The following is a 23,126-nucleotide window of genomic DNA, read 5'->3' on the forward strand; positions in this document are numbered from 1 at the left end:
AAACCAATATCTGGATAAAAGATATACAACCCCGTGTACTGTCCTTATTAGTTACTGTATTGGTCACCAATGTCATAAGTTCTTGGGCAGCTTATAAGAAATAAGAGTCACACTGATTAATAAAAATGAAAGAGCAAAACAAATAAATAGCATCATAAAAACTTTAACCCACAGAGAAAGAAATAAGACCAATTATATATCAGTCTCTGAGCCCAAATTTTAAAATCACAAATTATTTTAAAGACTTGGGCAATTAAAGAAATTACATCTGTTGCTAAAAAGACCATAAAGAAATTGTCAAGCAAGCCACTCTAAGGAGGCTATTCTACAGTCAGGTTGCCACCACCAAGAATGTCCTGTCCATAGTAGCCGCTCATCTTGCGTCATTTGAGCAGGACCTTTGAAGAGGATCTTAAATTCTCAGTAGATATACACAGATGGAAAAGCTAATCTTTTAAGTGACTTGGCCCCAATCTATTTAGATACTGTATAAAGGACAACACTCTGAACTGGTCCAGAAACAAACCAAGAGTCACTACACCTGATAAGGCACTGACATAATATGATAAAAGATATCTTGTGACCATATTATAAATATTGTGGCTCTGTTTTAAACTGAACACACACATCTGTGCACACAGTTCCCCCTACTGTGCTAATTATTAGCTCCTCCAGCCTTCCAAGAGGAAAAATGGACTTAAAATGAAAAACCTGCTTCCCTCCCTGCCCCCAACTGAGATTCAAGAGTAGCAGAGAGTTGGAGCAGCTGTACTATCAGTGGTCTATCATAAAGATTCATACCGTATATGTAAATTGGAAGATTTCAGGATTCCAGAATGGAAAAACAACTAAAGAGAGGTTGCTCCATAGAAGGAGAAAGCACTAGGTGAAAGGGGGGAGGATGCAGAGTTGGGAAGGATGGAGGGGGAAGTAGTAAGGAATTCTGGACAACGATGAAAAGTGAAGCTTCAGTAGTTAGACAAACCAGAGTTTTGCTTGGGAAGAAAATATTATCTGATTGAGGGGAATGCAGTAGGCCTATGCACCCATTACAATCCTTCCGTTTCCCTCCAACCCTACAGTACTTGGATGTAAGATTGCTGATTAAACTATTTCAGCCTGTCTGTTTCTCTTGAACTTTCAGCTCAGAATAAATATTGCTTCTTGAAGCTTTTCAAAGGATTCCCCTTGCGCACTGTAACCCCTTCTCTATATGCTGTACAAAGAAGAAAACATTTCACTTTAGAAATCTAGCCTCCTTCAATTGCTTTCATTGTTATTGTTATAGGCTTGAATGAGGCCCTCTTGACAACCTATCTGCTCACAAAACCAAGCTTTAAAGCCAGCAGCACTTAACTGGCCCAGGACTGCCACGGTTCTCAGTAAAATAAAGAGCAGATGGGGGGGGACTCTCCCTGTAGATCTTGAGAAGTGGGCAGGTCCATATGGCATAGCATCAGTCGTACTATGTCCAGTTCTCATAAGGTAGCTGTTGAGGTGTTCATAAAAACTTTCCAGTTGGTGCCCATATAGCAATCACAGAGCTACAGTCATGTATCACTCACCATAGAGGTGCTTGCAGGGGGACAACCACGGGGATAAAACAATGGCAATTATTGTCACAAAAATGTTATTTCCTTGCAATAACATTTAGGGAGGCTGGCAAGAGAGAAGACGTTTGGATCCCCTAAAACAATTGCAGAGTGCATGTTTTTCTGCAACAAACTAGTAACTTAGAAAGGCCTTTAAACAGGGTGGTGCCCCTTGTTCCAGTTATAATACAGATTGTTAACCCAGGCCAGTATCCTTGACTGCAGTGCAGTATGTGAGGAATTAATATACCTCATAGGCTACTGTGGGATTACCAAGAAAGTCACCCTGGACAGTAATGCATCTGTAATGCCCTCTGCTTCTGTTTTGTCACGTTCCATTTTGGCAGGAGAAGGAAGAATCCATTGTAAATTTTGGCTGGAGCAGAAGGGCACGGCAACTCCTGTGACAGTGCAGGTGCATCATCATGAGCCAACAGCATGATGGCAATTGTGGCAAATTGCACAGAAAATCCTCTTGCCTATTTGTGTTACTGTGGAAGTGTGGTCAAAGAGTTCTTGCCAATGGTACAGGGTCTCTACACACACACTCACAAGCACAGGAGTGTATTCCCACATGTAATTTGTGAAAATAAAAACATGAGAAGCAATTGTATCCATGACAATTATATAAATCAGATGCAGGTGTGCTGGGCTACTTCCAGGATTCTTCATACAGACAAACCCTTCCTTGTTTGAAGCTTTTTCATGAATTAAATTCATACTGTTGGAAGGAGTTATGTCAGCAGCATTTTTCAAGGTGCAGAGTGCTTTACAGCTCTTTCCTGTTTTATCCTCATGGCTGCTCTGCAGAGCAGGTAAAGCTGAGAGATCATGACTTGCCCACAGCCACCCATGGAGCTTCATAGCTAAGCAGGGCTTGAGCTGCTTTCTGCCCTGTCTAAACCAACATTTTGCCTGCAGATCAAAATGCAGTCTTCTGGTCGTAGGTTTGCAGACTGGTATAATATAGTACAAATGCAGGCTAAGATTTCTGCAAAGCCACCTCAGCTGTTATTAAAGGGAATGGAGAAGTGGGGATTTTCACAAGCAGCTAAATAAGTAAAAAGCACAAATTCCCTTCACTTTGAAAATCCCGGCCCAGCCTCCATTTAAAATGATTGGGAATCAACTAGTATCCAAATCCCTTTGGTAATGTGGAAAGTCTCAGCATTAATAAATAGCTGGGGCTATCACCCGCTCTGCCAGGATCATGTAAGGGTTTAAATGCCCTGTTCTTTTGTTCTTTCGCTGTGCTAAATCAACCTCTGTTGTGGGGGCATGTGTGCTGTCGTATGCATGTATTCAGTAGCAGTTGCCTAAGGCATGCATTTCAGGGATGCTAGCATTTTGCTGTGCTCCTGGTTTGTCCTTTACATTAATCAGCCCATTGCCCCAACTGACAGTAATAGCTGTTTCTATTTCATGAGTATGAAAAAGCAATAATTTGCTGCCAAATGTGCACAATCCTTTTTTAGCGTATACCAGATCATTTAGCAACCCAACTAGAGATTGCTTAAGCTGCATAGAGCAGCTGGCCTTTCTGCGACAGAAGTCTTATCAAAGTGACACTCTACAAATGCTAGTCACAATTCTGAGTTCATTCCTAACAAATTTTCTTTTCACTTTCAGTAATAATGTTCCTTTTAGTTATCAAAATTACAGAAGCTTCAGGACTGGACAATGCAATGAATGCAGGTGTGTTCTAAACAGGGCAGTCAGAAGGTGTCCACAGTTTATTATTCAGTCCTGAACTGAGGACAATTCATTTTCCTGCAATAACTGAGTGCCCCATACCATTTAAAAGTGACACACATTTGTAGCAAATTGATGCTATTCTTTTGAAGGACCAGGTGCACAGTCTGAGGGTGCTGCCGGACCAAGTATTGCTTCTGGAATCTCAGGTGACAGCTGTGACCAGAAGTGCCTTTTATCATTTTAAGTTGATTTGCCAGCTGTGGCCACTAGGAAAAGATCGCCATGATGCATAGCTTGGTAACCTTCACATTAGAGTGCAGTAGCACACTCTATGTGGGTCAGCCTTTGAAAACTATTCAGAAACTTCAGTCTACCTTGCTGGTGACTGGGAGACAGTGAAAGCACATTACATGTCTACTGGAAGTCTGTGGTGGCTCCCAATCGGAGTACAATTAGAATAGTTACTTTTAACCTTAAAAGCCCACAACCTTGATAACACACATGAACATAAGAGCAACTTTGCTGGATCAGGCATCCAAAAATATACAACATTAAGGTCTTAAGATGAGGGTTTTGCTCTGAGCTCTTTCCTTATCAGAAGAGACATAGAGCAGACCCTTCTCAGTTGTAGCACCTGTATTATAGAATTTCCTCCCCAGGGGAACTTGGACACTCTAGATCTGTTCTTACCTTCAGGCACCTGGCCAAAACTTCTTTTCAGCATGCATTTTGGAGGTGCTTTTAAAAGCCTGATTTACCTTGGGGGGGGGGGAGGTTACATGCGTTGATTTTAATAGTTAAATTGGTATTTCCTTCTGTTGGGATTTATTGTTTGTTCTCATCCTGAGCATAGGTGAAATGACAAGATATAATCTGAAAACAGGAATTCATACATATATTTTGTAGTCTTCCCTTTTCTTCCTGCTATAGCAATATATTTGGTTACTGTGAGGCTTGGGGTCACCACCCAGCATCTCTGAGCCTAACCTTGAAAAACATAACGGTGGATTTACAGTAAACCCTGTGGCCTCAGATATGAGAGCGAGAATTTAAAATCTTGCCCATAACCTCCTGTTTGCAGACACTTAAGAGGAATGTCTGTCCTAGTTGCTCCCTGTTCCTCTTGGAAGTAGGCATGGCTACCCTGCTTAATACTGTGCTCCCTAGATATGGTCTGCCTCATACAGAACAAGCCCAGGAAGAATGGCTGCAGCATCCCCATTAACAGGACAATCAGGCTGTCTAAGCTCTTCATATGGCCTAGGCTGGTTCCCACAGTAGGTGATAAGCCAGGCTCCTTGCTACAGTCCTTCTGTAGAAGCAAAGTTCAGCTCACAGATCATTCCTTTCACATATGCAAATGCTAGGTGCAGGTCATGATAGTGATGCTGAAATACAATATCAGATTGAATTTTGAGAGCTCTAACTTAAGGAGTTACTTCAGAGATGCCCTATCCAATTTTCCAATTTGAATTATATTGTCAAATATGTCTGGGTCTTCCTAAAAAAGAAAAGAAAAGAAAAGCTTAACAACTTTTTGATGGGCGGGTGGGAGTTTAACCAGAGGGCAACATAGGTTATCTTTGCTTTTGTGGATTTTTAATGCAGCCACAGAACCTCCAAAGGTGTTGAAGAACATAAGTGTCCACACAATTGCATCCCTAGATATTTGCATGTGTTGTATAAGTGACTCACACAGCTGCACGGGACTCCTCTAGTGCAGCAGCTCTCCAAATAGAGATGCAGCCGAAACACAAATCAAATACAGTTCAGGCACTGTAGAACTGTACAGTTCAGGTCAGTGGAAAGCTACAAAATCTCCATTTACTGTTTCTAAGAGCCAGCATATTGCAGCATGTCGTTAACTTCAGATTAGCAGTCCCTTGAAATGTACACCATTTATTACCAATTGCAATAAATAAAACTGAAAATGTAAGTGCTCTGAAAACAGATTGAAAGATTCAAGAAGATTGAAAGGGGGAAATATAGCTTTCACAAATGCGTCCTATTACAAGAAAAATGGCTTGCCCTCAATTTAACATTGAACAATGTATAATTGCATATGTAAGGTTAATTCCAAGGCAGCAAACCAAGTCAATGGAAAGCTGAAAGCACTAAGGAAAGAGAGATTAGAGACTATTTCCAATTAAATATTAAGGATAGGGAAGAATAAGCAAAACAGAAAACAAAACCCAGTTGCCTTATTCAGTAGCTCACTCTCATAATTTCATGCACGTGAATGGAAAATGTATTCCCCAGTTGTATTTATTGTTTCTCAACCTAGTAGGTTTTTTAAAAGGACTAGGAAAATACTTCTCCACTGAATAACTAGTGCCTTTTGCATGCATTGTTTGGACAGTTCTGAAACTAAATGAGCTAATGAGCTTGGAAGAATCATAGAATTGTAGAGTTGGAGGCGGCTACAAGGATAATCTAGTCCAACCCCCTACAATGCAGAAATCTTTCACCCAACATGGGTCTCAAACCCACATTCCTAAGATTAAGAGTCTCACGCTCTACCAACCAAGTTATCCTAGAGCCTTCGCTACGTAAGGTACATGTATAGAACTGGCAGGTAGGGCCCATGCATGAGTCAATTCACATGGCAATATGAATCAGATATCATCTGTTAAAGAGGTACTGTTAGGAATGGTTTGGGATACATCGTTTTACCCATTCCTGTCATAGCATTCTGATGGCATGGCTCAGGTGGAAAGCGCAACACGCTGTTGTAAAATATGTACACCAGCTGCCACTGAAGTCATCGCACTGAATTAAGTATACAGGTTCTACAAAGATACGGATGAAAACTGAAAGACATCCATCAGTTTCTCCTTCTTCACCAGATTTTATGTTTGGATGGATATGTGTGAAGTGGGCTGGAGCATGTGCATCAGATATTACTTTAGCTGACAAGAACAAGCATTCCACCGAAGCCTTGGATGGACTCAGAGCTGCTAAACCACTAGGTGTTTGGTTACCCAGGAATTTAGTACTTTGACACTGGTGGCTAAGAATTTGAAGTATTTGTCAAACCCTGTTTGAAGTGAGAGTATGTGTGCGCATGTGTGTTGTATCTGGATTTTTTCTTTTTCTTTTGTTAACTACAGCTCTGAAGAAACTCTGCAAACCCAGAAGCCTGGAAGTGATTTCTTTTGTGTGTGTGAACTGCCTTTTGTATTTCAGCTGCTGGAATTAAACCTAAGTGGCAGCTAATAACATCATAAGAAAATAATATGATTGTTGATCGTTCCTTCTAGAGACTTATAAATTGGGTGAAAGGATGTGGAGGAGGAGAAATAACAGAGGCACAAAGTGTTGTGCTTGCCAAATATAAATACATTATTCTTGCTGCATATCATGCTAGGCCCTATTATTAATAGAAGGAAAAAATAACATTTATAATAACTTCTGTAATGAAGGGCTTCATGGGCCTCCATACATTAGTAATCGTTTGCCTTTTGCTGGGAACTCTAATGCTTATCACTGATGTAGTGCTTTGACTACACAATCCTATGTGTGCCTACTCAAAAGTAAGCTCTGTTGAGTTCAGTGGAGCTTTCTCTCAGGTAGTATGTATAAGATTACAGCCTAAACTCACAATCGTATGAATTCTCACAACATCCCTGTGAATGAAGCAAGATGTTGGGTTTAGACCGAAGGTTGTTAAATTCAGATCAAAATATTTAGTTGTTGTTGAGACAAATAAGCTAAAATAATGTAAGGCACCCTTACATGCTGTATTCTAGATACAGAAATAATAATTAAAAGAGGGCTGTGACATCCTTGAGTCTGCTTTATTTCTTTATTATAAGTATTTTTCTACCACCTCAGGGCAGTTTACAAAGGAATAACGCAATAAAAATGTAAATAGATTTTTAAAAACCATGCACAAAATTATAAAAGATTCATAAAACAGAATGATTATAATTGCATCTAAAAATAAATATAATAGGACTGAGACTCTTGTAGGTAAGAGCAAGGCTGGTGTCAAGACCAATATGCAGCATTTCAAAATGTGAGTCTGCCTAGTCTTACTGTTTAAACAAAGATATATCATTGACATCATGTCTGCACTTCAGCACTCTATTGGCTGAATTGTAGAGTTGGAAGGGAACCCAAGGGTCATCTAGTTTGACCCCAGCAATTCAGGAATCTCAACTAAAGCATCCATGACAGATGGCCATCCAACCTCTGCTTTAAAACTTCCAATGAAGGAGAGTCCACCACCTCCCGAGGAAGTCTGTTCACTGTCGAACAGCTCTCATTGTCAGAAAGTTCTTTCTGATGTTTAGTCAGAATCACTTTCTTGTAACTTTAAGCTATTGGTTCAGGTCATACCCTCCTGAGGGGGAGAAAACAAGGTTGCTCCGTCTTCCATTTGATAGCCCTTTAGATATTTAAAGATGACTATCATAGCTCCACTCAGTTTCCTCTTTACCAGGCTACACATGCCCAACTCCCTCAGCTGTTCCTCATAAGCATGGGTAAGCAAACTAAAGCCCAACTGCCTTCTAAATCCAGCCCGCGGACGGTCCGGGAATCGGCATGCTTTTACATTAGAATGTGTCCTTTTATTTAAAATGCATCTCTGGGCTATTTGTGGGGCCTGCCTGGTGTTTTTACATGAGTAGAATGTGTCCTTTTATTTAAAATGCATCTCTGAGTTATTTGTGGGGCATAGGAATTCGTTCATTCTTTTTTTTCAAAATATAGTTCAGCCCCCTACAATGACTGAGGGACAGTGGACCAGCACCCTGCTGATAAAGTTTGCTGACCACTGATAAGCCTTGGTTTCCAAACCATCTTGGTTGCCCTCCCCTACACACATTCCAGCTTGTCAATATCCATCTTAAATTGTGGTGCCCCAAACTGGACACACCACTCCAGGTGGGGTCTGACCAAGGCAGGATAGAGTGATACTATTACTTCCTTTGATCTGGAGACCATACTTCTATTGATGCAACCTAGAGCATTAGCTTTTTTTGCTGCTTGATCACACTGTTGAGTCATATTAAGCTTGTGGTCTACTAAGACCCCCTAGATCCTTTTCACATGTGCTGGCAAGCCCGGTTGAGCACCTTCAAAATGAACAGCTTTTTAATGATTTAACACCAGCAGTGGGATGATTTGAAAGGGTATAGGCCCATCCAAACTCATATAAGACAGGCACAAGTCAAGAGAGCATTCCCAGTTTGAATAGCTTACCATTTAAATTCCCACAACTGTTCCACACTAGGAGGCTGTTAATACAAATCTCAGAGATGTAAAGGTCTGTTAATGAAGATAAGTTAAAAACTGTATGACTCTCAGATTTATAGGGAGGGTAAAATTAAATGCTACCACTAAAACCTGCTATAACAAAATCTCGTTAGTGTTAATGTTCATTTATGGTTTGACTTCCCCAAATTTAATTCACCCCTCCTTTTTGGTGCATTTGTGGGACTGACAATTTAAGATCTTGAAAGATGGTTTTATGACTTGTTCTGCTGTAAATCAAACTTTTAAAGTTCATAAAAATGGTTAAAATAAAAAATGGTTTAATATGAATGTTTTATGGTCCATAACATTATTATAGCTGTTTTATTCCCAGTGCGTTATTGCTTTAATTAGGTTGCTACAATTCTTGGGAATCTCAATTTTTATTGGAGTAAATGTAATCCTAAATCAAATGACCAAGAATGCCCTCAATATGTTTCCCCAGCTCCATTCTCAGTCATTTTCTTCAGGGATAGAACAAACCAACAAGGGAAATATCTCCTTTGTTTTCTCATTGGTCCTCTGGCACCATGTGCCGTTCCTTATGTTTCTGCCAAACTTTCAGTGTTCTTAGCTAGTTGGACTCTGTGAACAGCTTTCTTTACAATATTCCATTGCTTGCTTATCTTTTGTGCTCCTTTCTCCCAACAGGTGTCTGATCGCTCTGTAGTAGCCCTTGTTCCCAAGCAGACCTCATCCTACAACATTCCCGCCTCTGCCAGCATATCACGGACCTCAATTAGCAGATATGGTAAGAAGCAAAGTGATGTGATGTAAACTTTTCTTGAATTTCCAGATTAGTGGTCTAATCAGCTAATTGTGCCAGCAAGCTTATTAGAGTTCTTACCCCTGGCTCTGAGGCATGGGACATGCTATCTTTTTATTTTTTGTACACCAAAAAATCACTGGGCAATCACTGGGCGCAGTCCAAAGCTGTACAGTAGCTTTGATGCACACATAGATCACATCACATACCAGGACTGCCCCTTTCTGTCTTTGAGGGCTTGTCCACACCTTTGTTTGCCTTGCCACTGTCTCCCAGGAAAACCAGAGTTTACTGCTGAATCAGACCAAATGTCAATCGGATTTTCTATGGATTGCTGTTTGTTCTGATTCAGCTGTAAATAGCGTGTTTTGCAGGGGAAAGCTGCAGAGCAAATGCAAAACTGCTGGGACCTGTGCTTTCTAGGCACGGGACAATGGAAGTGTGGGAGAGCCCTGAGTTATGAGTTGCTGTGCCTATGAAATGGGACTATCTGTGTGTATACCAGAACTAGAAGCATTCTCTTAAAGCAGTTACTCCTACAGAGCTGCTGTTTCTTCAATTCTCTATTTGAAGTTTGTTGGAATGGGTGCTAATTTCAAATATCCAGGGTTCTCAGATGTCCCCACTGAAATTATCACAAAATTAACCAATTTGGTAAGAAATTAGGCCGGCCGGCAAAGGACCTATTCAGATGTTATCCTTTTGATGTGTGCATCAAAACTTGTGCAATTCAGCATTCCCGACCCTGCTGTCCTCTGGATGTTCTGAGCATCAACCCTGGCCATTTGCCATGGCCATGGGTTGGGCTGCTGGGAGATGTGGTCAAAAACATCTAGAGGGCACCAGGGTGGTACTGTACACCTAAAATGTAATTTGTGACTAGACCGTGGCTGTTTGGAAAATGGCTGTGTCTATTATTCTCACGTTTTGGTTTGGGGAAGAAATCAGTGGGTAATTTTGACTCAGCCCTAAAGTGGAAACTTGTGTATCCTCAAAGAGCCGTATTGATTATAGTTTGCTCTCAAGTGTGCACTTAGTCATTAATCAAGATATGCTGCTGTTTTGTTTGCAAGATACCAAAGAACTACATATTGCAGTAAAATGAGCTGCATGCCTGTCCATTTTTAGAAAAGTTGAATAAATTATAATTGGTTATTGGTTATCTTTTTCTTGCAAGATAATTAATTGTAATTTGGGCTGTATTATATTGCTTTGTTATTTGCTATCATTTATTCTCCTAATTTCCTTATGGCAATTATAAAAGGAATGTTGGGAGGTGATCAAGTCCTGATTGTGGAGGGCACAACTGTTTTATCAAAGAATGTAACTGGGATTGAAATTAAATAACAAATTTGAGAATTTGGACATATTTATTTTTGCCATCTGTTTCTGGCAAAAGTTTGTGTTGAATGAAATAATTGCTGTACATTTTTTCTGTAACAAAAATGTTGAGATGTTTTGCTGAAGTTACAAGTGAAATGGATTTTCAGCTCTTTCATTCTGCTGGCTAGTTTGTGAGGAAAAGGTCTAAGTACCACCGATCTCTATTCATAAACATTTCAAAATATTTATTTCAAAACACCAAATCAAAACTATGAAGGGAATACTTTGTAGAGACAGCACCATTACAACTATCTGCAACAACTTATCTCTGCTTGCAATTAACTGGGTTTGCATCCACACTATACCTGTAAGGCACATTCTTTCCCTCAAAGAATTCTGGGCCCTGTAGTTTACCCTCCACAGAGTTACAATTCCTAGCAACCCTTAACAGTGCCCAGAGTTCTTTGAGGGGGGAATGCTTTGAATATGCTTTAAAGTTATGGTGTGTAAAGGTAAAAGGTAGATAAAGGACCCCTGGATGGTTAAGTCCAGTCAAAGGCAACTATGGGGTTGCAGCGCTCATCTCGCTTTCAGGCCGAGGGAGCCGGCATTTGTCCACAGACAGCTTTCTGGGTCATGTGGCCAGCATGACTAAATCGCTTCTGGCGCAACGGAACACTGTGATGGAAACCAGAGCGCACGGAAATGCCGTTTACCTTCCTGCCACAGCGGTACCTATTTATCTACTTGCACTGGCGTGCTTTCAAACTGCTAGGTTGGCAGGAGCTGGGACAGAGCAACAGGAGCTCACTCGGTTGTGGAGATTCGAACCGCCGACCTTCCAATCGGCAATCCCAAGAGGCTCAGTGGTTTAGACCACAGTATAAAGCCCTTTTGAGAGTTCTTCTGGGCAAGGACCCCTGATTTGGAGGATAGAACTCAAGCTGTATTCAAGCAATATCAATATTGAACTATTCAGAGTCAGAAGTTGCCATTAGAGCATTTGCACACTAAGTCTCCACAGTTGTTGCTAATATTGATATTGATATCTCTGATTGCGCAGATGGCATGCAAATGAAGCCCTATTTACTCTCTCTGCATTTGCATTATGTATTGGTGCAAAGCTAGATCTAAAAATAGAATGATTCAGTGCTCTCACCCCTTAATTACATCCACAGGAATATTCATATTTATCTTAGCATTAATCAAGAGTGAAGCTTCAGAAAATTTTGTAATGATTCACTCACTCGCCTCCTAATTTATGGGGGTCCCTTTAATCCTACTGTCACCCAGAAGGGAAGAACAGCAAATTAAGAAACTAGCCTGAGCTGGTCATAGCAAAACAAGGATTTGCTTAAAAACAAGGCATAAGAAATATCAAACAGACGGACAGTGGCTAGTCTAGCTTTCATCTACTGCCAAAACAAAACAAAACCCTGTTCCAATCCCCTGGTGAATAATAGTAGACTCCTCACATGGCATGGGCAGATACTGCACAATTTGTCATCTTACATTAAGCTGCTACTGTATGTAGTAGCTATAGTAGCCAAGATTACTTAGGTTTAGAAGGTTTTGTTTTCAATTCTAACTGGATGGTGACTGTGTTTCACCTAATCAGTTCTTTTATCCAAGGTTGTGTGGTTGCACATAATGGTGCCCATATCCATCATAAAGTACAAAAAATATCTGGCGTATTTTGCAATAGAATGGCAGACTGTTTGTGAAAGACTGTGGTTTGATAGTGTGTTCACATTTTCACTGCTCCTTAAATAAGCCACTAAACTTGCCTTCACTGTTAGAAAATTGTGGACGAAGTAAGACAGAGATATAACCAAGCCTGTTTTCCTTTTGTGCATCACCAGCTTCTTTTTCCTCCTGCCCAGATTCCACATTTCGGTACACAGGTAGCCCAGACAGTCTCCGTTCCAGGGCTCCCATGATTACCCCAGACCTAGAGAGTGGGGTGAAAGTCTGGCACTTAGTCAAGAATCATGACCACGGTGACCAGAAGGAAGGTGATCGGGGCAGTAAGATGGTGTCAGAGATCTACCTGACAAGGCTGCTTGCTACAAAGGTAATATTAATTTCTGTTGCAAAGCTCCCAAAGCACCATCCATGCAAAACTGTGGTATATTAACCAGTAATGCTAACAAAGAAACATCAAAATCTGTTTGGGAAGCAGCATATTAACTGGCCACCTGTAGAGCTTTGTGAAAATGAGACCATTGTTCTCATTATGCCTTTGGGTTGCTGATGAACAGGTGAAAAAGCAACCCTCTTGCACCTTAAAGCTTCTTGCACCTTAAATGTCACCCCAGGGACCCATATTTTATTAATACTTGACTGGCTGGTCCAGCACCAGAGCTTTGATCCTCTATCTCTTTTTCATCAGTGCATGAAGCAATGGTAAGACACAAGTGAGTTAATATTATTATTCTTCTGGGGCAGTCGCACGTGATCTCACTTCCAATACTTTTTGCAAAAGTTTTGGAATGATCACACTGCTTCATTTCCAATCAGTGTCTATCCTGTAACTTCATGCTGAAAACCTGTAACTTTTTATATTGCATATATTCTGGTATGCTTTTATCCTGCTTTTGTTGCAGACAGCAATGGGGAAGCACCTAAAATGCCAAACCACATATATTGCACTATTATTGTATCAATAACATGCTGTAGAATACACCTGCAATTAAACACCAGTTTGGATAATATATATAAAATTTTGTGCTTTCTTTTAATGTTTTTATTTGCCGCATTCTGGGATTGTTTGTGACAATGAAGACTGAGTGGCACATATATTTAAAATAACTATCAGTTAATAATAACCGGGGCAGCTTTACAGTCTGTAAATGAGTCTGTGAAGTTACTGAGGCTGGTTCAGCTCAGCCCTGCCTATCCTAATACTGTCCTGCAACTGCCTCTGCTGATGATTTGTGGCCAAATACCCTCACACTCTCGTCTCTGCTCCCATCAGGGTACGCTGCAAAAGTTTGTGGATGACTTGTTCGAGACCTTGTTCAGCACTGTGCACCGAGGCAGCGCTCTCCCACTGGCCATCAAATATATGTTTGATTTCTTGGACGAGCAAGCGGATAAGCACGGCATCCACGACACTGACGTGAGGCACACATGGAAAAGCAACTGGTGAGAGGGGTCAAAGTTTATGAGTGTGGACAAAAATTGCTGAGATACGGGAATGTGTAAGCCCTTGTGGTCAGAGCAGGGTTTGTCTCATTCAGTTGGAGCCTATTACAGAACTCTCTAGATCATGTCCAGCTTGCTTTCTGAAGGCAAACACAGTTTCGGATTCTCCATATTGCTCTAAAAGCAGACGGAGCCATTTTTTTACTTGTGAACTAGCATGTTTTGTTGCATTTCGTGGGGCCTTAGGCATACATTTTTCACAAGGAGAAATCCTTCTGCCAGCAGATCTATTTAGTTGGATACCGACCATTGATTTGAGATGCCTGAAACACCCATGTAGGTTTAACAGTGTAGCTCTGCTCCTGACTCAGCCATTTCATGCTGCTTTGCTACCCTCCCTCAGACCTATCTATTCATTCCATTCAATCCATCATGCATATGTGTAAGCTCAGTCCTGATTTGAGTCACCGATGCTCTAGCCCAGCCATTTGAGTTCCAATGACCCAACAAAAGCTATGCCCGCACAGCCCCACGGTGCCTTGCAGAAGCTTACATGGTGCCGCAGAAGAAGTCTATATAGCAGAGTCTTCCACAAAGCAGTCCCCTTCCTCCTTAATTTAAAATCATAATCTCTTACTTTTTAAAATGGGAAACATCAGTAGGGCTGCCATACGTCTGGGTTTTCCTGGACACGTCCAGGAATTCGGCTGGAAAATGGCGTCCAGGCAGATTTTCAGCAAACCGGAAACCCAGATATATGGCAAGATGGGATAATTTTTAAAAAATATATATATAATCCTTTAATCCAGGTGTGAAGCAGGGCCAGTGAGGGGTGTGGTCTGGGGACAGTTCTGAGGACCAGATAGAAAGGCCCAGAGACCCCAGGCCTGAGGTCTGCCCCCTCCCCCACTCTAGGAGAAGCAGGTAATATATGTGAGCAAGAGGAGTGTAGCTGTGCTTCTTGAAAGGAATGAGAAGGGGGGAAAGGAAAGGGAAAGGACTTTGTATCACAGGAAATAGCCACCAGGGAAGCTGCAAACCACCTCTGGTATGAGTTGGAGACAATAAAAAGATAAAACCAAGGCAGAATATGCTCTCCTTGATATAGCTGGGCATTTCTGGGCAAACCTGAACTGTATTGAATTGCCTTGTTCAAATTCATAGAGCAGTAGAGCACGGGCAGCCAAGGGAAGGCAAATTCAGAGACTCAGATTAAAGTCTGTTCATTGTCTAAAAGCCTTTCAAGCTTGAAACAAACAAAAGAAATAGTTCTCCTGAAAATTCTTATTTGGTTACTCCTGAAAAAGAACGTGGATTTCATTGTTCTCAGATCCATTTCTAACTAGGTACTTATTCTTACTGGAAGTATTTAAGTAGAGTTGCTGATTCTTTTCCTGTTCAGCTCTTTTTTTCTAATATTTTATGCAGCTTTATAGTTGTAGCACCATCTGCTTCCCTCGGACAACAATACAAATTACGTCCTTGGTGTCTTGTGCAGAATTTACTGTGTTTAAAACTATTTCTCTAGCACAGAATGATCAGATTTGCTTAAAGAGCAGTCACATAAAAACCTGCCAACCTCCCTATCAGATCAGCACCAAAGCTACCAAAAAGAAATACAATTTCAATTTGTGGTCTGCTGGCCTGTCAATACTCACATAGCCACAACCCATATTCTGGTTGATGGCCACACTGGCAGAAACCTAAGCTGATAGTAGCCTAGTTCATCTGAAGCTGTAGTGACCATTTGCTCAACAACCAATATGGAGAAGTAGCTGAATCAGGAATGATTTTCAATGTTTGAAGTAATGAAAATAGACTTCTGAGGCTTTCAGGACTAAAGGTACAATAAAGGACACACTTATTTCTACTCCATCCAGCAGAGGGCCCTGCTTCACCAGATTCACTATTTTGTTCTTGACAATGATAAAACCCTAACACTTCAAAGAAAGCACAAGATTTGTATTAGGAAAGTGTGGAATAATTTGACCTCAACGTCGCTCAGTATATAGCCATTTATTTTCAGGACAGAGGCTTGGGATTGATTCCTACCTGTCTCTCTTTAATTATTCCAGCCTTATTAATTATTCCATTACTTGATAGTGTTATCACATCTAGAGCTGATTGAGTGATGCTCTCTCAGTCAGCAGAGCCAGAAACACAATCCATGTTTGCTGAATTTGCAGAGAGGCGCCTAAAAGGCAAAGGCAGCATTCTCCACTTTATCACTGAGAAGAGGTGACAGGTTTTGGAAAAGGCTGGACAGGAGCTGAGGAGGGGAAGCCAACATAAAGTCACCCTAAAAGTGCAGTTGTAGCTAAGACCAGGGAAGGAACGGAGCTCAGTGGAAGAGCATCTGCTTTGCATGCAGGAGGTCTCAGGTTCAATCTCCAGGTAGGGTTAGGGGAGATCTGTATCTGAGATCGCAGAGAGCCACTGCCAGTCAGTGTAGAGTAGACTATAGACAGAACTCAACTATATGGACCAAGGGTCTGAATCCATATAAGGCAGCTTCTTACGTTCCTAAGACTCTGCCAAATGTTCATGAATTTCATGTCTCATTTTAAACCCTTATCACACCCCTGTACTTGTGGTAGGGTGGGGCAGGCTGTAACTATTTTGTAAATAATTTTTTATTGGTTTCCATAGATGCATTGCAAACTAAACATTAGCATAACAATTACTTGGTTGCTGGGGGATCCCAAGGGGGAAGATTGTTATTATTAACATGCATGTTTGAGAGCTTCCCCACTCTGCAGTTTGTCTGTCCAAACCCCCAAAACCTTAAAAATGAACTTTTAGGAGATGAAAGAAAAGTCTCAAAGGGGCTATTGGAAGTAGAACAAAAACAACCTGAAAGGATAGTTGTTACTTACCTTAGTTGTAACAACTACTTAGTTCAGTGGTTTCCAAACCCTTTTATTGCACACGAACCACTTGAAAATTGCTGAGGGTCTTGGAGGGCCACTTAATAATTTTTTCTGCCTTTTGTAGCAATTGTAATGTGCAATCGTATTTTTCCAGACGCACTACAGATCACCTGAATGTGGTCCATGGACCAGTTAGGGAACTCCCGACTTAGTTTGAGCATCTAACAGATGTGACTGGTCAAGTACCCACTTCCCAAGTGTGTTTGATGAGTTTCACCCAAAATCTTGCTTACGAGATAGGGTGTCTGAGAGGAGGTCATGCTTCAATCAAGTACAACTGATTCAAACAGCAGTTTATTCCACACTTTCAGAACAATTGCTGCTTTTACATCTTTCTCTTGGCTTTTATTTTAGGATTAAGAATTCCCTGTGTTAGAAATTTACCATTGGAAGGAGAATAAAAGCTCATACGTATACCAAGCATGAACCCCCAGACAATGTGTGTGTTGTGTGTGTGTTCTTCAATCCCTTGTGGTTTGAAAAGCCTCTAATCATCCTGTCTGCCAAAGCCAGATTCCCTGCTAAGGCAGTAGGGAGCTAAAAACAATTTAACAGAAGCTTTAGAGGAATGAGTTATTAGGATAAAATGTTGGAATCTGGAATAAAATGACACATCTTAATGCTACCAAGTGGTGCTGATGAGTAGAGATTTCCACCCCCTGTGGCTGCCAGACCCCATGAGCCTTTAGTACGGAGAGATCCTCAACCGTAGCTGATCTCTGCATACAGCAGCTGGGGGGGGGATCTTGAAAGGAGAGACAGACACTCCTGTGTCCAAATTCCAACCGGCATCCAAATCTTCCCCTTTCAACTGTGATCATGCAAACACACAAAGCTGCCTTACACTAAGTCAGATCATTGGTCCATTTAGCTCAGCAAAAGTGTCCACTCCCTCCCTGCCATCTGAGATATTTTAACTGGAAATACCAAGGATCGAACCTAGGGATAGATTAATCTCTTTCCAGCTCATGTCATTTTTGCATCTTTTTTAACCATACAGTAGTCCCATTCCATCTCTGCATTAATCTGTGAATACATGTCTTAATTGTCTCAAAATGCATCTTGAAATACATATTTCAATATCTATTTAATTGTGCAATTTCTCTCAAAACACATTGTTTTGATTTATCTCAAAATTTTATTTTGGTTTTAAAAAAACAAAAAAACTTATTTTGGTATGCTCAAACTGCTAAGAACTGTCGCACAACATTTGGAGAAGTGTACAGTGTATTGCATAGCTAGGTTCCAATCCACACATTAGTCCAAGAGGTCATTTGGTCAGGGCAATTTGGCACAGCAATTTGTGAAGACAGAATTCTTCAAATCATCTTAGTTGGGCCTTGGATTTTCTACATGCAAAGTTGGTATCCTGCGATTGACCTGTTGCCCTTTCCCGAGCACTCAGATCCTGCCACAGCTGGACTCAGGAAAAGGAAAGCAAGAACTTAATATTTATTTCATGGTTTTAATTTGTATGCCTGCCAGATTGCAGAGACTTGCAGGAAGCATTTCTGGAGTGGGCAAGTTCCCCTTTTTGACCTGCTTTTTGGCAGCTGCTGAATGATAAATTGAGGGTGTTTTTTTTCCAATCCTCGCTGCCACCACACTGCCAGCAGCAACTTGCTTATGTTATTTCCAAATCTATCTAGTCCTTCCTATTATCACCCCCCCCCCAGTACATCTGCTACATTTGGAGCTGGCTAGTAATTACTGAAATCAAATAAATGTGCAGATTGAATTTAATGCAGAGGGTACCATAAGTGATCTAGAAAGAAAAGCATGTTGTCCCAGGCCTTCCAAGAAAAAAAACTTAAGATGCCTTGCACCTTTTCTATGGGATTCTCTTATGCCTCTTTTGGATTCATTCATTCCCACAGCACATATACAGCCTGGCAAATAGTGCTATCAGCCAGGGAGAAGCAGTGCTGTTTTTACAAATGGGGAATCAAACTCACTGAGATTTAGGACCATGCCCGCCATTAGCAGCAGATTTTGGCAGTTGACCCAAGCTGCCCAGACTATTTAGTGCTAGAGCAACATCTTTTTTCTTTCCTGGGTGTTGGCGCTCCACTGAAGGAGGGGTTACTCTTATCCCCTGATTTTCCCGAAGAAAGAAAGATTTAAGCATTATAGTGTTTTGTAGATTGAGGTGTTTTACTGGTGCTGTGAAGGTCAGTCAGGAGAAGTGTTGAGTGAAGTAACTGAAAGTTACTGAAAGAACAAGGTTGGCAATTTGTTGGGAATTACACTCTTTTGCAGACTGGGAAATGCTTATTGGACAGAATCCAAGTTGGAACAGCAGAGAAACAATCTAGCTTAGCATTGGGTGCACACAGTAGTTCATCTTTATTAAAGCAGGATTCCCTGTCACATGCTCAAAAGCTAGCAGGAAGTGGCAGCTTTGTTTTGATCCTGCCACAGAGGAAAGTGAATCATATATTGCAGATGCCTAGGATTTAGAAGGAAAGCCTCTAACTCGCTGTCCAAGAGGACAGGGCAACAGGCAGTCATCCTCTGCATTTTGTGGCAGGCATCTGGCAAAGCAGTAAGAAAATGGCTAAAAGTGCCCTATGACTTTGTAGTGTGAAACTGACGCTGCAACTCTTGAGCTGCATGAACAATTGGGAGAAAGGGTTCTAGAGATTTGTCAGAAACATGTCTCGGTGTTGCACCTCATCATGAACACAGTCAAAAGAAACTTGCCTGTGGTCATGTTCCACTGCTGACACAATTTAAGGAAAGATGTAAGGAATTAGCCCCTGTGTATTAGTAAAATGCAATGTGCAGGAGTTTAGCAGCCAGTCAAGTTTCCTCAAGAACAGCAGTGCTGTTTGTGACTTATTCCTGGTTCAGCTCATGTATTTATTTCTTTAACACAACTGATCTATTCACTATAGAACAGAAGCCCAGAGGCAAAATCTCCCTGGATAGGTATTCAGGAGGGAATCAAGCCCACAGTGGGCAGTAATTTCCCCTGGAGATTCATGATCCCTCTAGTACATTTTATGATTGTGTTTGTCAAACCGAACTCTTTTTAAAAACTGTAAAATAACACATTTTCAAGCCCAACTATGACCCAAAATTGGGCATATGCTCTTAAGTCTGCATTGATATTATCAGAAGCATGGCAGAATCTAGCCTGTCCCTAAACCTCTCATAGATACTCAGGATCACTACACTTCCCCCCCCCCGCCCAACCTTACCTTACCTGCTGACAGGTTTAGGCTTATTCAATTTATACTTCATTTCCCACTTTAAAAAATCTTGAAGTGATTTACAACCCAAGTAAAAAAAATAAAAATTGCATAAACATTATTAAAAACAGATTTCACAGCATAATAGCATATAATTGCAGCCTAAATCTCCAGGAAAACATAAACATCTCTGCCTGACATCTGAAATGATGACAAGTTTTGCACCAGGGGAATTCCCTGGGGAAAGCATTTCTTGTGGTCTGCTAGAGGGAAAGAAGCAACTCAGTTTTCCCTCCTGGCATAGAAACATAGGAAATAGCCCAATCTATTCTGACTTGAAGTGGCTCTTCAGGATCTGAGGCCATGCCTCACTTAAGATTGAATCTGAGAGACTGAATACTGAGCTAAATTAAAAACCCATTCCCTAGAAATACTCAGTGGTTAAGCAGTAGTGGGCAGCATGGTGAAATGAAGGTGCTTACCTGACCTCTCAGCGGGTGAGTCACTGCTGCTTACCAAGAGGGGCAAGACAGCAGAGAGGGTAGCATAGTGCAAACACACTGGCAGGAGCACAGGGTTGACTCAGCCAGTGCATTTGCACTTCCCCACCACCTCACCTCTCCTGGTAAGCAGCAGCGACTCATCTGCCAGGAGATTGGTTGAGCACCTCTGCCCTACCACACCACCTGCAGCTGTATTTAAGGCAAGAATTATAAGTCACCAAGTTTACTTTCTAAACCAAGGAATTATCATGTATGGCAATATCACTAATTTTCTCCAGCAATGGATGAAAATAACTGTTGACATGCCTAGGACCAGCCATTATTCACAAACTTCTGTAAAGAACATTTAGGCAATCAAAATGTATAGTTCTCTTTCTGAGGATGGTTACCTGGAGTTTGAAACAGATACTCATTTTTAAAAAAAAATAGGAACACAGAGTTTTTGTTTTTTCTCAGAGAATAATGTTGGCCTTTATGAGCAAAAGAGACAAGCAAGTAAATGAACACAACACTGGCTCTCTTCTCTTCAGATTAATTAAAAAATTAAAGAGAAGGGCTGACACTCTCTTAAAAAAAACTTATTGTGAGTTGGCTCTAGGTACATAGCACGAGCCTATTGGCACAATATATGCAACAGGAACCTATTAACATATTAAATACAAACACATACCCATTTGGAGAGTAGCCATAGAACAGGATTTGCACAGAACTGGCTAGACATAATCACTCTAGTGAGTGTTCAGCACAAAAAAAAAACAAAAACAGAGTTCAACAAGAAAATCGCTCAAATTTGATTTTGTGTACTTTTCCCAACATCTTACAGGAAAAAGATTTTGAATTTGGCTGCAGTTTAGTTCCCATCTGGTTCTGATTCTTTTTCTGTACTGCTTGGAGCTTTTCTTGCTAAACGTATACTCTTAATATTTTGTGGGCATCGCATGCTATTTTGTGAGGAAGGAAGGAAGGAAGGAAGGAAGGAAGGAAGGAAGGAAGGAAGGAAGGAAGGAAGGAAGGAGAAAGAAAGAAAGAAAGAAAGAAAGAAAGAAAGAAAGAAAGAAAGAAAGAAAGAATATTTTGGTGAGAGAAGATAAGTTATTCTCTTCCTTGAACTTGCAATGTGTGCTTATGTTTCTACAGCCTTCCCCTCCGTTTCTGGGTGAATGTAATTAAAAATCCACAGTTCGTCTTCGACATCCATAAGGGAAGTATCACAGATGCCTGCCTCTCAGTCGTGGCCCAGACCTTTATGGATTCTTGTTCCACCTCAGAGCACCGTCTGGGCAAAGACTCCCCCTCCAACAAGCTGCTCTATGCTAAGGACATACCCAGCTATAAAAGCTGGGTAGAGAGGTAAGTGGGGATCAATGAATGCCTACTATGTCGTGAGCTGCTTCCTCCAAATTTCTCCCAAGTATGCAGTTACTGTGGTACTGTCACTGAGAACTGCTGCATTGGGTTAGCACAGACAGAAAAGTGTTGTCTTCTTGTGTCATCAAATATCTATTTGCACATACTGGAAGTGTTGTAGTATTAACCACAGTGTCCTCTCCCATTCATGTTCTTGTTTTGCTTCCTAATGTACTTTCCTCTTTTTCTTTCAATTCATTCTAGTGTTGTTTTAATTTTTGACTGAGCTTTCACTCTTTGATTATCAGTTGTTCTTCTCCCTTCTCAAGCTCCAAAAGTATTTCTACAAGTGGAGTTGCTTGTTTCCTTTTCCATTACTAAGTAATACAGGGTTGCTGTTTTTTCAGAAATAAGCAGTTGCTAGTTTTTATGTAATGCTGTTAACATGGCATGTGGCAACATATCCATTATTTGAAAAAATGCAACTTACTTTAAGCTTCTTTATATACCCTACAAGACCTATCTGTCTAGCAATATACACATTCCTTTCTGTTTCCAGAGTACATCATTCTCATGTATTCCTTTCCATTTCTTTTGCAGGTATTATGCAGACATTGCAAAACTCCCAGCCATCAGTGACCAAGATATGAATGCCTACCTCGCAGAACAGTCACGCCTGCACTCTATTGATTTCAACATGCTGAGTGCACTCAATGAAATCTATTCCTATGTCAGCAAATACAGTGAGGAGGTGAGGAAACATTTCTTCCCTGGAGGGGCCCAAGGAACTATTTGTCTCATGAGGCACCTGAGTGTTGTTGCCATAACATGATGGATAAGACACACAAGGCCTATTCCGTTACTGTTCAGTGGGGGGGGGGGGCATAGTGGATTCATGTAGGGGGCACAAAGACATAAATGCTGTCCCTTCAACACACCCACTACAACCCCACCAGCATCATTCCTGGTCTTTCCATGCTGAGCAGAAAGGGCTTGAGGAAGGATATAAATACATTTGACTGAAGCTCTAAGGAGCCTGTTCACACTTCTATGCTGCAGCACATAGGACTAAGCAGTTGAACCACCTTTGGATTTCACACACACACCAACACTGAAAAGAAAATATTTTGGATTGCAGCCTTAACAAATTACAATATTAAATATTAGTAGTAACATTTCATAAACAGTGCATCACAGCTAAGAAGGCCCTCTCCCTAGTTGCTTTCAACTCAACTCAGCTGGTGAAGTCTATGTGCACAGTCAGGCTTGTACCTTGTCCCAAGCCATGAAGGGCTTTAAAGGTTAGCACAAGCATATTGAATGATGCTCAGAAATGAGTCAGGGATCAGTGAAGATAGGGTTGCGCTACG

The 23,126-nt window shown here is 41.1% G+C and overlaps 1 protein-coding gene across 2 annotated transcripts in view; it reads left to right on the forward strand.

Moving 5' to 3' along the window:
* PLXNA2 (plexin A2) overlaps nucleotides 1-23,126 on the forward strand; it is a 392,250-nt gene that overhangs the window by 362,906 nt on the left and 6,218 nt on the right. The window contains exons 27-31 of one of the 2 annotated variants that reach the window (XM_081916268.1): nucleotides 9,198-9,297; nucleotides 12,498-12,709; nucleotides 13,613-13,782; nucleotides 21,547-21,759; nucleotides 22,357-22,507. In XM_081916268.1, coding sequence (XP_081772394.1) covers nucleotides 9,198-9,297; nucleotides 12,498-12,709; nucleotides 13,613-13,782; nucleotides 21,547-21,759; nucleotides 22,357-22,507 — 846 coding nt within the window. The remainder of the gene's footprint in view (nucleotides 1-9,197; nucleotides 9,298-12,497; nucleotides 12,710-13,612; nucleotides 13,783-21,546; nucleotides 21,760-22,356; nucleotides 22,508-23,126) is intronic. The other variant, XM_081916269.1, reaches the window with a different exon arrangement.

This window comes from Podarcis melisellensis (assembly GCF_964234715.1).
Source record: "Podarcis melisellensis genome assembly, chromosome: 6".
NCBI classification, from domain to species: Eukaryota; Metazoa; Chordata; class Lepidosauria; order Squamata; family Lacertidae; genus Podarcis; species Podarcis melisellensis.